General features: G+C 36.2%; 3 protein-coding genes across 3 annotated transcripts; 1 reads left to right on the plus strand and 2 right to left on the minus strand.

Moving 5' to 3' along the window:
* Positions 1–2,037: 2,037 nt before the first annotated feature.
* On the minus strand, positions 2,038–3,273 carry LOTGIDRAFT_237713 (hypothetical protein; the record flags this gene model as incomplete). Its single annotated transcript, XM_009047692.1, has 3 exons — positions 2,038–2,245; positions 2,647–2,801; positions 3,122–3,273. The coding sequence occupies 3 exons, from the start codon at positions 3,271–3,273 to the stop codon at positions 2,115–2,117; spliced, it is 438 nt and encodes a 145-aa protein (XP_009045940.1). The 3' UTR covers positions 2,038–2,114.
* A 2,047-nt stretch (positions 3,274–5,320) lies between these two features.
* On the minus strand, positions 5,321–9,079 carry LOTGIDRAFT_171498 (hypothetical protein; the record flags this gene model as incomplete). The annotated part of the gene is made up of 9 exons (XM_009047693.1): positions 5,321–5,422; positions 5,737–5,800; positions 5,970–6,082; positions 6,287–6,570; positions 6,842–7,129; positions 7,285–7,476; positions 7,677–7,787; positions 8,011–8,317; positions 8,618–9,079. 9 exons carry the CDS (start codon positions 9,077–9,079, stop codon positions 5,321–5,323), a joined length of 1,923 nt encoding a protein of 640 aa, XP_009045941.1.
* Positions 9,080–10,204: 1,125 nt separating this feature from the next.
* LOTGIDRAFT_237715 (hypothetical protein) lies at positions 10,205–11,435 on the plus strand. The gene is made up of 2 exons (XM_009047694.1): positions 10,205–10,841; positions 10,878–11,435. Exons 1-2 carry the CDS (start codon positions 10,291–10,293, stop codon positions 11,095–11,097), a joined length of 771 nt encoding a protein of 256 aa, XP_009045942.1. The 5' UTR covers positions 10,205–10,290; the 3' UTR covers positions 11,098–11,435.
* Positions 11,436–12,335: the final 900 nt, after the last annotated feature.

Here is a 12,335-nt window from a genome sequence, read left to right on the forward strand (position 1 = left end):
GCAACCTGCAGAACGTTAAAAGTAAACCATTTCTTCATATATTCGCTTTTACAGCCAAAAATCCAGAATATTTATGAAAAATCTGCTTGATGTCGGCCATGTTTGTTTACATCCAACAGTCTCGAACTAAAAGTCATAATTGGTTATCGACGTTTAAGTCTGGTTAATAAAAATAATAAGTCACGTGTTTCCGGTTTAGGTCAATTCCGTTCATGCGCACTTAACTTTAGTCTCGAATATCAAACAAAACAAATGGAGTAATAAAAACAAAATGGCGGCTTTTTGTCAGAAGTTTCAACTGTACATCAGTTTAAAGAGGATAGGACTAAATCAAACCACTGTCATGGCAATATGGGGATTTGTTTACATTCATGCACGATTCTACGAGGTCTACACCCAGTTTTGAACGGTTGCTGTGTCTTTTTTCAGCCAAAACTCTGAGTTCAAGGGCGATAGAGTGTCAAAACGTAAACAAACATGGCGGCTTTATTGTTTACATTTATTAAAATGTAAAAAATACGTGAATTAAAGTCATTTCTTTATCAATTTTTGTGTTGATTTTCTAAAGAATATGTTAAAGTATGTCTCCTTTGCTTCAGTAAAGGATGTCAGTGCACTGGGAGGGCTACATAAGACTAAACATGAGGGTCTAACACCAGTGACAGTCCAACTAATATGTAATATGGGATGTTGTTGATGAATGTACCTAATAAGCATAATTATTGGAATTATTTTCCATGTCAGGACAGAAGCCTTATGAAACTACGTATGGTCCTAACATGGAAATACATAGGAATGTAGTTCACAACCATTGGGCTTTTTTCATGTAAGAACCAAACGTTGTTTCTTGTGCACAGAAGCAATAACTGCATTAGCCGTCATGGATTTGGACTGACAAATAAATAACTTAAGGATATAAAACAATGAAATATTCTAACATAATTTATTCATATTGAAGATTATACAATAGATAAACACATAAAACAAAGAATAAACAGAATTTAGGTGACTTTATCTAGAAAGTAGTAATACTAATAATTTGATTGATTAGACAAAAATATTGTAGATTTAAAATAATCATACCAAGACACATTATCTGAATAAAATACAACTTATAATATTGTTTCATTAATTCCTAGCTCTGTATTTTAATAACAAAGAGTGCTGTTACCCACAGAAAAACCAGAAACAAAATATCTAGCTCTGTATTTTAATAACAAAGAGTGTTCTTTCGGCCATAAAAAATACAGAGACAATATATCTTGAGCTGTATTTCAATCAGATTTAGTGGTGAAGTAACACACAGAAAACAAAGAAAACCAAATATGTAAAGCTGTGTCAGGGTTGACTGCAATTAAATAAACTAAAAATGATTATGTAAACTTTTCACAGTTTCATATTAGTTTTGTTACGTCTATCTTAATTTACGGGTATATCTGTCAGTCCAAATCACAGAAACAGATTCAAAATACATCAACATACAATAAATAAATACAGAATAAATAACCTTGTACACCTAGGTATAATAATTTGAAATAATGAAAAACACAATTCTAACAACTAAAACTATAAACGAAATATTCTCACCGTAAAATAGTTCTTAATACAACAATTGTAGAGCGATATAGAAATATTAAAACAGAACCTAAAAAAACATATTGTTACTCAGAGTTTCACGCTATGCAATCTTCAGACAACCGACCTAGAATCCATTATTAGATACATTAAAATCTTATAAATTATACAGCTGAATTGTGTGAGTATCAGCACAAACTGTCTCTCAATTGACAGTGTTTGAGGAGGGTTGTAGCCCAATCAGTTAGACTGTTGTCAATTTCCTTGTAAAAGCAGGCTAACAAGACACACATACATACATAATAGACATACATAAAATACAGAGCCCTCTATAGACGACTTGGTTAAGGTTTTACAGACCTTATGTCAAGGTCTCTGATTCGCTGTATTTGCTTGCATACAATTAAATCAAATCACTGCATTCCATGATACAAGAAAGTTGGCAATTGTAGTCAAGGTATAAGACGAAGTACGTAATAGCTTGATATTATGAAGATGATACACATATGAAGTGACACTAAGAATTCCTGGCATCACTATCAGGAAGTTCCTTTTTCCTTAATTCTATTAAAGTCTATCACAGATTGCTTCAGACACTTCTGAGCAGATTCAAAGTCTGCTTTTAGTTCCAAACAACTCTCCATATCTTCTATTGCTTCTTTATATCTACCTGAAAGTAAACCAAACTTTTTATTATATGTCCTTAAAACTTGTTGAAAAACAGAGCTTTATTAGTACAACTGGTACCAAGATGAATGAGACAGCTGAGAAGCAATATAAAGATAACTGGGGTGTGGCATAGGGACAACAGTGAATGGATAGCTTCCATAGGTACAGTATAGTTCTATTGATAACTGACTTGCTGAACACAGATAGCTGAGGCACAGTACTCTAACAGCTAAGATAGCTGAGGTACAGTGTACTGAGGAGCATTTCAGGTAGCTGAGGTACAGTACTCCTGAGGCACAAATAGCTGAGGTTCAGTGCATTGAAGAGCATTAGGCAGATAACTGGGGTACTGAGGTATCTTCAATGACTGACATTGATGCAAAAAAGCAAGAGTATACCAACCTAATCTGTAATGTATCAACCCTCTATTATAATAACTGAAATATATCTTTGGGTCAAAGTTCAATCCATGTGTATAATCCTCTATAGCTCCATCAAAATCTACTGTCAGATATCTTAAAAAACCTCGATTATTGTATGCTAATGCTAGATGTTTCCTGAAATAAAAAAAGACCCAAATTTTAATAATCAGTTGGTAGATCAGTAAGAGGAAAACATTGCACTTTCCTGCAGAGGTGCAGTCCATTTTTGATCACTAGTTTTAAAGCATTATCACAAAAACAGGCCAAATTTGGCATAAATTTTGGTATATATATAAAGCTGAACCATTAATTAGTCCATCAAATTATTGCTGGATGTTCTACAATGTCCCCGTACCTCACACTGTACGTCGATGGGTAGGCTTAACGAACGGAGTTGTACGAAGAACTCAGAAGGGAAAAGCCTAGGTATTGTTATAATAAAAATTAAAGATAACCTTTCATTGTCAGTGAGGTTTTTGGGTCCAGAGTTGACTGTCTTAGTAATACTGTCGATAAACCGAGTATATAACCCTAGTGCTTCTCCATTTTCACCACATTTTTCCAGTTTTTCTGCTTCAAAATAAATATTCAGCAAATCATCCGCCATATTGAATCATGGACCACCATTCTAACCTTCTCAAATGAAGAGTTCTTATCAAGAACGATAACAAAATAATCCAGACTACAGTAAATGCAGCTAATTTTGCCTTATGCAGACTGTGCCAATAGAAAAGTACTACAACAAAATCTAGTACACTATTTAAGGTGTAGGCAACTAGATAAATGAATATACTTATTCTAGTATACTCTACAAGTCCAACATTTCACATGTTCTTAGAGACAACAAAGCGTTCTGTGATTGAGAATATCTACTATACAGGCCTATTCCAGCCGTTTTCTTTGTCCTTTACTTAGTGAATATCTAAGGTCCTTTGATACTCGGTGAATCTCTGAGGCCCTTTGATACTTTGTGAATATATGAGACCCTTTGATACTTGGTGAATCTCTGAGGCCCTTTGATACTTGGTGAATATCTGAGTCCCTGGTTACTTGGTGAATATCTGAGACCCTTTGATACTTGGTGAATATTTGAGCCCCTTTGAGTCTCGGTGAATATCTGGGACCCATTGGTGGAAAAAAAAAAGAATACAGGAAAGCAAAACGATTTATTGATTGATAATTCAAGGAGAAAAATATAACTTTAAATTAAATATCACAGAAATGGTCTCAACTGAGAGACTCAAAACAAAAAAGGCATAAATCTTAATAAAATATAACACTTTAGTTAGAGAAATAGCACTAGAACGATGTCATAAGGGACACTGTCAGCCATAAGGGCACAATTCTTCTCATATATTGCCTTCTAGAAGAGAGCACCAGCTGCCAACAGAGTGCCTCACAGGGTTCCTTGTCACCTAGAATTTATAAATGGTCTTAATAATCTCATAAAAAAGAAATGCAAGAATATGTGGCATCACATGACAGTGCTCTGAGGTAAAATAGCTACACCCCTTCTCGAAAAAGGAAAAGTTACAGAACTGATATAAAAATATAACAGAACATTGTCAAATTTAAATGCATTAAAAAACAGTTACCCTTTAGACCGATAAAAATGAGCAAATTTGTAAGTAAAATTGTACAATGGTACAAAAAAAAAAATCAATAGAATGATTAAACTAAAACAAAAACATCTTTAAGTATGGACTGAATTTCTCCTTAAACTAATAGAGTTTATTCCACCAATATGTCAATTTCTTGAAAATGAGATTTAAACAAAAAATTGAGCTTCATCAGTTGATATGATATGGTTTAATTAAATGTTTGATTTTAAAAAATAATCAAAATTTCCTGAATAATAATATCACAGCCTGATCGCCTTAAAAACAGTGCCCTAAAAATCAGCAAAAGTATCATAACCAACACCTATACGTCTAAAAACATAGACTATAAAATAATATAATAATATAAAATCAAGCTAGTACAAACTTCCTCTTTAACCTTGACTGCAATAGCCACCTTTTGTATGTAACAGAAGAACAATTTGATTGGATTGTATGCTAGCAAATACCACCAATCAGAAGTCTTAACAGAAAGTCTGTAAACAGTAAGCCATAATGTTTCCAATCTTTCTGTCAACGGCTCTGATTGGCTGTAATTTCTAGTGTACAATCCAATTAATCTGTGATATTGCAGTCAATGTATAAAACAAAGTTGGTAATAGATTGACATTGTGAAGATACCCTATTCACTAAGTACATCATAACAACATAATAACAAGATCACTGTACATATACTATCACAGAATAACAATTAGCATGAGGAATTTAACCCTGAAAATTCCAATAGTTTTCGGCATAGGATTGGACAAATGTATTCGATATTGCGCTTGTTTTTTTTAAGGAATTATAACGAGGTTTTCTGAACGTTTATGTGTATTGGCGCCATTTATAGCTTGTATTCGCATCATTCTAATTTTCCATCAGATGTCTGTTATTCCTGTAATTATGAAATGCTTAACAGCATATGCTTATTATTGGCAGACACTTTTGAAATGAGGCCATAAAAGGTTTAACTGTATTGAAAATGCAAGAGAACACAGAACACAAACATAAAAAGTTTAGAGAACCTCTTTACAATCTCTTTAAATGAGATCACTATACTGTGAGATCGTGGATAGCTTCAGTGAAGTCCACCATGGCACCAAGTTGTGTTACTCCTAATTTTCCTTCAACTGTATGGTAAAAAAATTCTGGAGCCTGAAAATATCAAAAATATTGAATGAATGCATGAATGAATAAATGAATGAATGCTTGGATAAATGGATGGATGAATGAAATTAGTGGAATGCTTAGAATTGATGGATAGGAGGGGATGTGAACGAATGAACGCTTGAAGCAATTAAGTTAATCAATGAATGAATGAATGAATTGATGGATAAGATGGGATGGGAATGAATGAACGCTTGAAGCAAGTGAGTGAATGAATGAACGCTTGAAGCAAGTGAGTGAATGAATGAACGCTTGAAGCAAGTGAGTGAATGAATGAATGAATAAAATAAATTAAAGATTACCTCTTCTCGAAGATTCCGTAAAAAGACAATTTCTCTTCCTGATAATTTACTTAACTTGGCATTCCTGAAATAATTTAAAACACATTTTAATGTCAGCATTGATACAACCGTACAAACCTAGGCTGACAACAGGAGACAACAGGAGACAACAGAATGACTGGGTACACAATAGAACTACCATAGTGGATTATTCTCTAGAATATAACCCAGAATACTCCCTTACAATTACTTACCCATTTAAATTATGTTTTTTCAACCAAGTACCAACTTGCTGTGACGTCCATTTCTTAACCTTTTCATCTTCTTCTGTTGGTTTTTGTGGGCTTGAATACAGCTTCACAGCTCTCTGAAAAAGAAGACAAGATACTATAGGATGTTGTTCAAAGCTGAATTTCGTCAGTGATTATTTTTGGCTGCTACCAATATATCACCAATATGTTGCTATGAACTTTGGGTTTCGTTCTGCAGCTTGGATCGTAAGTACTTGGTCCTAGCCATAACAGTAATTTTAACAATAGCTATTCATATACATAAAAATCAGAAGGCTCACCTGTCTCTGTATGGGAGGGCCTTCAACCTCATCCATAGCTGGGGGTGGGGCCATGACATCCTTACCCCCTGGGCCAGCACTGTCCCCACCCACACTTTGAGGATCATAAATCTGCATCACAGCCTTGATCAGTCCATCCATTCTTGATTCAAAACTGTACTTTCCACTAAAATCATAGAATAATTTAGCTCCTAAAATAAATCCCAGCCATCCATCAGGACGGTAACCCCTCTCCATTATTAGAGGTATGATTGGTCGACGTAACTGGAAGGCATATTCGGCTTCTGAAATGACAGATTACAACATGTCAATCAAATATGTGAAAACCTGGTGTATATATAAAATGTCTGGGGGGGAGCAAAAAAGGGGAGGTGTCTCTCACAGAGGCAAGGCTCGAAGGGCCAGAGGTTCCCAGAAGTCAACTGATTTCAGATAACCTGAGATGAAAGTTTAGCATTTAGAGGGCTTAAGTTTTACTTCATGATAAGACCGTACCACCTAAATACACCATTGGTTGAAGAAATGTCAATCAAAAGAGTCACAAAAATGCCTGACCTGCTCTGCAATTGGGACTGTCCTTGTATTTCTGGGACATGCAACAGATGACCACTTTAGCGCCCTCTATCGCGTTAGCCATGGCTTGTAAGGTGCTGCCCTCCATATTGTCGATATCCATCCACACTATTCGCTTTTCTTTACGCAGTTCACTGCTAACTTGCTTCAAAATATTCTGATGACCCCATTGGTAGCTGATCATCACATGACCTTGATCTTCAGCATCTGAACTCTCGTTCTTTTTTAAGTTGGTTTTTTCCCTTTCTAATTTCTCTTGGAAATTTTTCACTAGAAGAATAAAAATATTATTACAAAGAGAACCTTTCCTACCGAGAAAGGTAGCTCGAAAGTAACCAGGGAGCATGAGCTGAGGAATTCACCATGACCGAGACCACCATGATTCACTCCCTGAGCCCCGCAAAAATCCAAAAGACTATACTCACCCAGATGTTTGAATTTGTTATTCACTTTTAAAACATTTCGCAGAGTCCAGAGTATACCATTACATAGTTTTTTAACATTTCCCTCTGTTGTTCTCCGTAATTTATCAATGGTTTCTATCAAGTTGGGTTCAGCCACCATCTTCGGTTGGTTTTCTTCATCGAAAGCCAACACCCACAGGGCCTCGATAGATTCTGAAAGAGAGAAATGAAATGGAGATTTAAATGGATAGTGAAAAGGATTCCAGTTCTGAAGAGCACCCATCTGAGATAGTTTGTAAAATACTAAAATAGCAAAGGTTAATACTCAAATAGCAAAGGTTGATACTCAAATAGCAAAGGTTGATACTCAAATAGCAAAGGTTGATACTCAAATAGCAAAGGTCAAAGGTTACCTTCCTGCTCAATCTTGATGTTCGATGTAGTCAAGGCTAACAGCAAGGGGAGGGCACCCAATGTAACTAACAGTTTCTTGTTACCATCATTCCTTGCTAATCTTCCCACAGCTGTAATATAAATTTACCATGATTCCAGTCGAGGAGACAAGAAGTCAAGAGGTCCTACCAAGGACCAGCTGACAGACAAGATCCTTGTGAACCACAGTGAACCCTAGTAAAATATAGTTGTTTCTTTCTTTAAATGTCTGGCCAGTTTAACTTTATTTTTAACTGGTAGCTTTAGAAATACTACAAGTTTTTGAAAATGAAATAATAAAACCAAATGACTTACTCCTGCCGAGTTCTGCGGCCGACCAACCAGCGTCTCTACGATCAGATCTTACACTGGCATTACCTAATTTTAACAACAGAAACTTGATACTGCCTTCGTTTGTTTGTAAAAGATGACATTCCTCCTCGTTAAGGATATCAGCCAGCGTTGCCAGAGCAGATAAAGTATACATTCCACTTTGAGATTCTAAATAAGGTGCTATAGCTTTGACATAATCATATTTACGTAACATATTAACATTTTCAGGCAGTATCGCCAGATTATGTGCTATTCCTAAAAATCTTTTTACGATTTTCTCTTCTTCTGCCTGTAAAGAAATAAGAAGACATTAAATGGATGTGGCCATGTTTTTGATAGAAAATTTTGTAATGACTAGAGCTTATCTCATGCTGCTGACATGTGTCTCTGATACACAATTTTCATCAGGACAGCTAGTTTAAGACATAGGGGGCTGACAAGCAACTAGTCACCATTCAACAGAATGCACTGGCAGAGGATTAAGCATAGGGCCTAACTTTCCTATATTGGAAAATATTCCCCCTGCCCTCCACAACCCACCAGTCCCTAAAAATGTTCAGCTCCTGTCCCTGTGAATAGATCTACTTACTGGTAGTGTTCCTTTAATATGACCTGGTGCCCATTCAAACAGTTTCTCGGCCATGACCTTGATGACCTCTTCCTGTTTACCATACTGCTCACGAAACAAGTCAGAACAATCAGAGTAGTTTAAAAACGATACATTACACATGTCTATCAATGCATAATTCTTCTTAGCTGCTGGATTTTCATCGTTACCATGGAAATTATTCTCTTTGATGACCTTGACAATACTGTCGCAGACAACGGGTACGAATTTACCATGAGCTGTGATAAGTTTTGCTAATTTTTTACGATACTCCGCGATGAAGTCTGGTGGTGCTGAATACATGACTGAATACAACATTCGTATTTTATAAATGGCTCCGTGAACCATGTCCATATTCCCTTTTGGAAGATAATCATCCAACTCCTTAAAGGCTACCTTAACTTCCTCTAGCGCAGCTTCTTCTTTAGCTTTATATTCCTCCATGGTCGGTGCTTATTTCACTGTTCTCGTGGTAACAGTTGCTGGCGCAGGTTGAGGAGGTGGCTTTTGTTGTGATTTCGACATATTATCTCCCTTAGATTCTGTGTCTGGTTTGATTTCAGCCTTTGTTTTTTCTGCCGCCTTTTGTTTTGTGGTGTCAATTTTTTCCGAGGTCTCAGCTTTAGGATCAGAGTTATTGCCCTTTGATACAACACTTGTCTGAGGTTTGCTGTCGTTGTTTGATTGTTCAGCTTTTGATTTGTTAAGTGTGGAGTTATTGCCCTTATCTGTTGCTCTGGTAACTCTGGCTTGTGTGTCTGCTCTTACAACTGGATCTTGGGAGGCAGCTGCTCCCATTATATTCACCTTTCAACCTCTTCCACTTTAATCACACCTGTTTCAATGAGTAAAAAAATAATGATAAAAGTAATTAATTCAGAATAAAATGGGGGCAGTGGGGCAATATTTACTCAGTGGCATTTCTAGAAAACATAAGGCGAAAGGGCTGAGCACGGGACAAAACTTTCCAAGAGGGGCTGTTGATTCACTTTGTAAAATGAAAATAAAACTGATAGTGGGGGGGGGAGGGAGGGAGAAGGTTTGCTGTATTTACTCAATTTTGCTGACAGTGCAGTGATAAGGGAATAGGGTGTACTTCAATGCACTGGATGAAAGAAGCTAACGCATTTTCCCTAAATTAATCTATTATTTTCTTAAAGTTTGCGCGACCAAAAAGAAATTTGTCTCTAGTTTGAGGAAGATTTGTGCACTCAAGACAAGATAGCAATATTAAAGAGTGTTATGTTTCACATACCTGACATTTTTTTGTCGTTTATCGTTATTTAGTCGGTTGCTAGTAAATAGTGTAGTCTCCATTACTCAAGTCTTATATGCACTCATAACATTGATCAATGACCCATAATCCTTTGAGAAAATGCGATAAGTTCTATTTTACGACTTGTTTTAGGTGGGCACATACATTTGCTCTAAGAAGGTTACATAAAGAATTCAGTTAGTCGTATGAGTTCTTTGAGAAAATGTTTAATACAAATAGCGGCACAAAAATCGAACAGGTCATAGAACAAGCAAATCGAACGCCGCTGCTCTCTATTTCCGGTTGATTTCCCGCCATCTTTGAGATCGAAAACAAAAAGAAAACAAACTTGTAGTTTATTGCACATTTTCAGACATCTAAGCCTTAATTTCGAATCAAAATGTGGAATAACCAAGGAGGAGGGTTCGACGGAGGTGGAGGTGGATTCCAGTCGCCTGGTGGATTCGGAACTCCGCAGCAATCTCAAGAGAAAAAGGGAGCCAGGTCCAGAGCTCAAAACATTTTGCCCTGCACTGTTGCCCAAGTTTTCAATGCAACTCAAAATGAAGACAAATTTTTCACAGGAGATACTGAAATGTTACAAATTACCATTGTTGGATTGGTGAGAACAGTGAAAGAGACCCAAACTCGAATAGATTATGAAGTTGACGACATGACAGGGCCACCAATCGAAGTCAAACAGTTTGTTGACAACGATGACAGTGTGCCTGAAGATGAAAGAGTTCCAACTATGAGAGAAAATACTTACGTTCGTGTCAGCGGCCATGTTAGATCATTTGGTGGCAAGCGGAGCATCGTGGCTTACAAAATGGTGCCTGTCTTAGACATGAACGAATTATCCTGTCATATGTTAGAGATCATACACAGCCATCTTGTTTTGACCTCGTCACCAATCACGATGTCGGCTACAGGCGATGCTGGTGGTAACATGTCAATGAATTATGGTTCCTATAACAACAATGATAGCGGAGGAGGAGGAATCATAGGTTTAACGCCAATTCAAAACCAGATTCACCTGATTATTAAAAACAACCCCTCAGAAACTGGTGCCAATGTGATGTCCGTCTGCCAGAATCTGAAAGGAATTCCAGTGAAAGCTGTCAAAGATGCCATTGATTTCCTAAGTAGCGAAGGTCACATTTACTCAACAATAGATGAGGATCATTATAAAGCAACTGATGGTTAAAAAGGACCTTTGATGTTAATTTGTCGTGTATTTGCCAGTCGTGTCCAACAAGAACATTTAGTCATCAGAGATTGCCTGTGTACTACAGTGTGCTACAGATCGTATTGTTTTGTAAAAGGGGCCCTCACACCAGTTGCGTATTGTTGCGAATAATGAAAGTGGTCATGACCACTCACCTCACAACTGAGGTTGCGTTCTAAACTTATGACTGTTATTCTTATTGGCAATCATATGCAACTGGTGATAGTTATGGGTTGTATTATACTTGTTAAAATAATGTAAAATGATTTGAAAAAGATGATGGCTTCATCCAATGTATTAAATATGTTATTTTCTAAGCTTGTTGTCTTGTTTTCACTATAGTTTGGACCCCACATCATACTTGAAATGGAACAAAGTTAGAACATTGAAGTATGAGGTCAAACTTAACAGAGAAGGGAGTAGGTTCTTGAAATATCTCCCTTAATAACTACTTCCCATGTTATGAGACACCTTGTTTGCTGGACATTTCTTCAACTACTGTCCACTATCATGGATTGCAGTCAATGAAATCTCCCCTCCCAACCCCTTCTCTTCTCTCTCCCATCTATGGGACATGCAGGTCACTTACATTAGGAAGAACATGAAACCAGTACACATAAGGCAACGAAAATTCTTGGTAAGTCTATAGCCTACTTACCGTTTTAGAAGTGGACGGAAATGAAAACAACCATCACAAATTTAAAGTATTCTTTTATCACAACCAGCAGTTTAAAACAATATAGTCTTGAATGACAAGACTTACAAAAAATACTGTCTGGTTAATTGGGACTATAGTTAATACAAAAATAGATTCGGATAGAATGAAAGACTATCAGAAAACAACACTTTGTGAGTTATCACTCAAGACAAGAATTGTGCAATATATATCTAATTCTTGACAAAAATTTAACAAAATAGATGAATATTTTGATTTCAAACAAGCAAGGCACATAAATTAATAAAAAATATGACAGAGGATTTAACCAGGAGCCTACAAATCCTGATTTGAAAGCAAGAAAAGGCACATATTTCATCACCTACTGAAAGACTGAAAGAATAAAGTGTCAAAAAACATTACAAAATATGAACAGTACACAAAATATGTCTAAAACTAGCGAGTAACAACATGTTTCAGGTTCTATATTACTATTTACATATATATAAGGTAGAAATATAGATAAAATAATAAAGAAAAAATACCCTGTTTAAAGAATTTA

Source organism: Lottia gigantea, assembly GCF_000327385.1.
Source record: "Lottia gigantea unplaced genomic scaffold LOTGIsca_115, whole genome shotgun sequence".
Taxonomy (NCBI): Eukaryota; Metazoa; Mollusca; class Gastropoda; family Lottiidae; genus Lottia; species Lottia gigantea.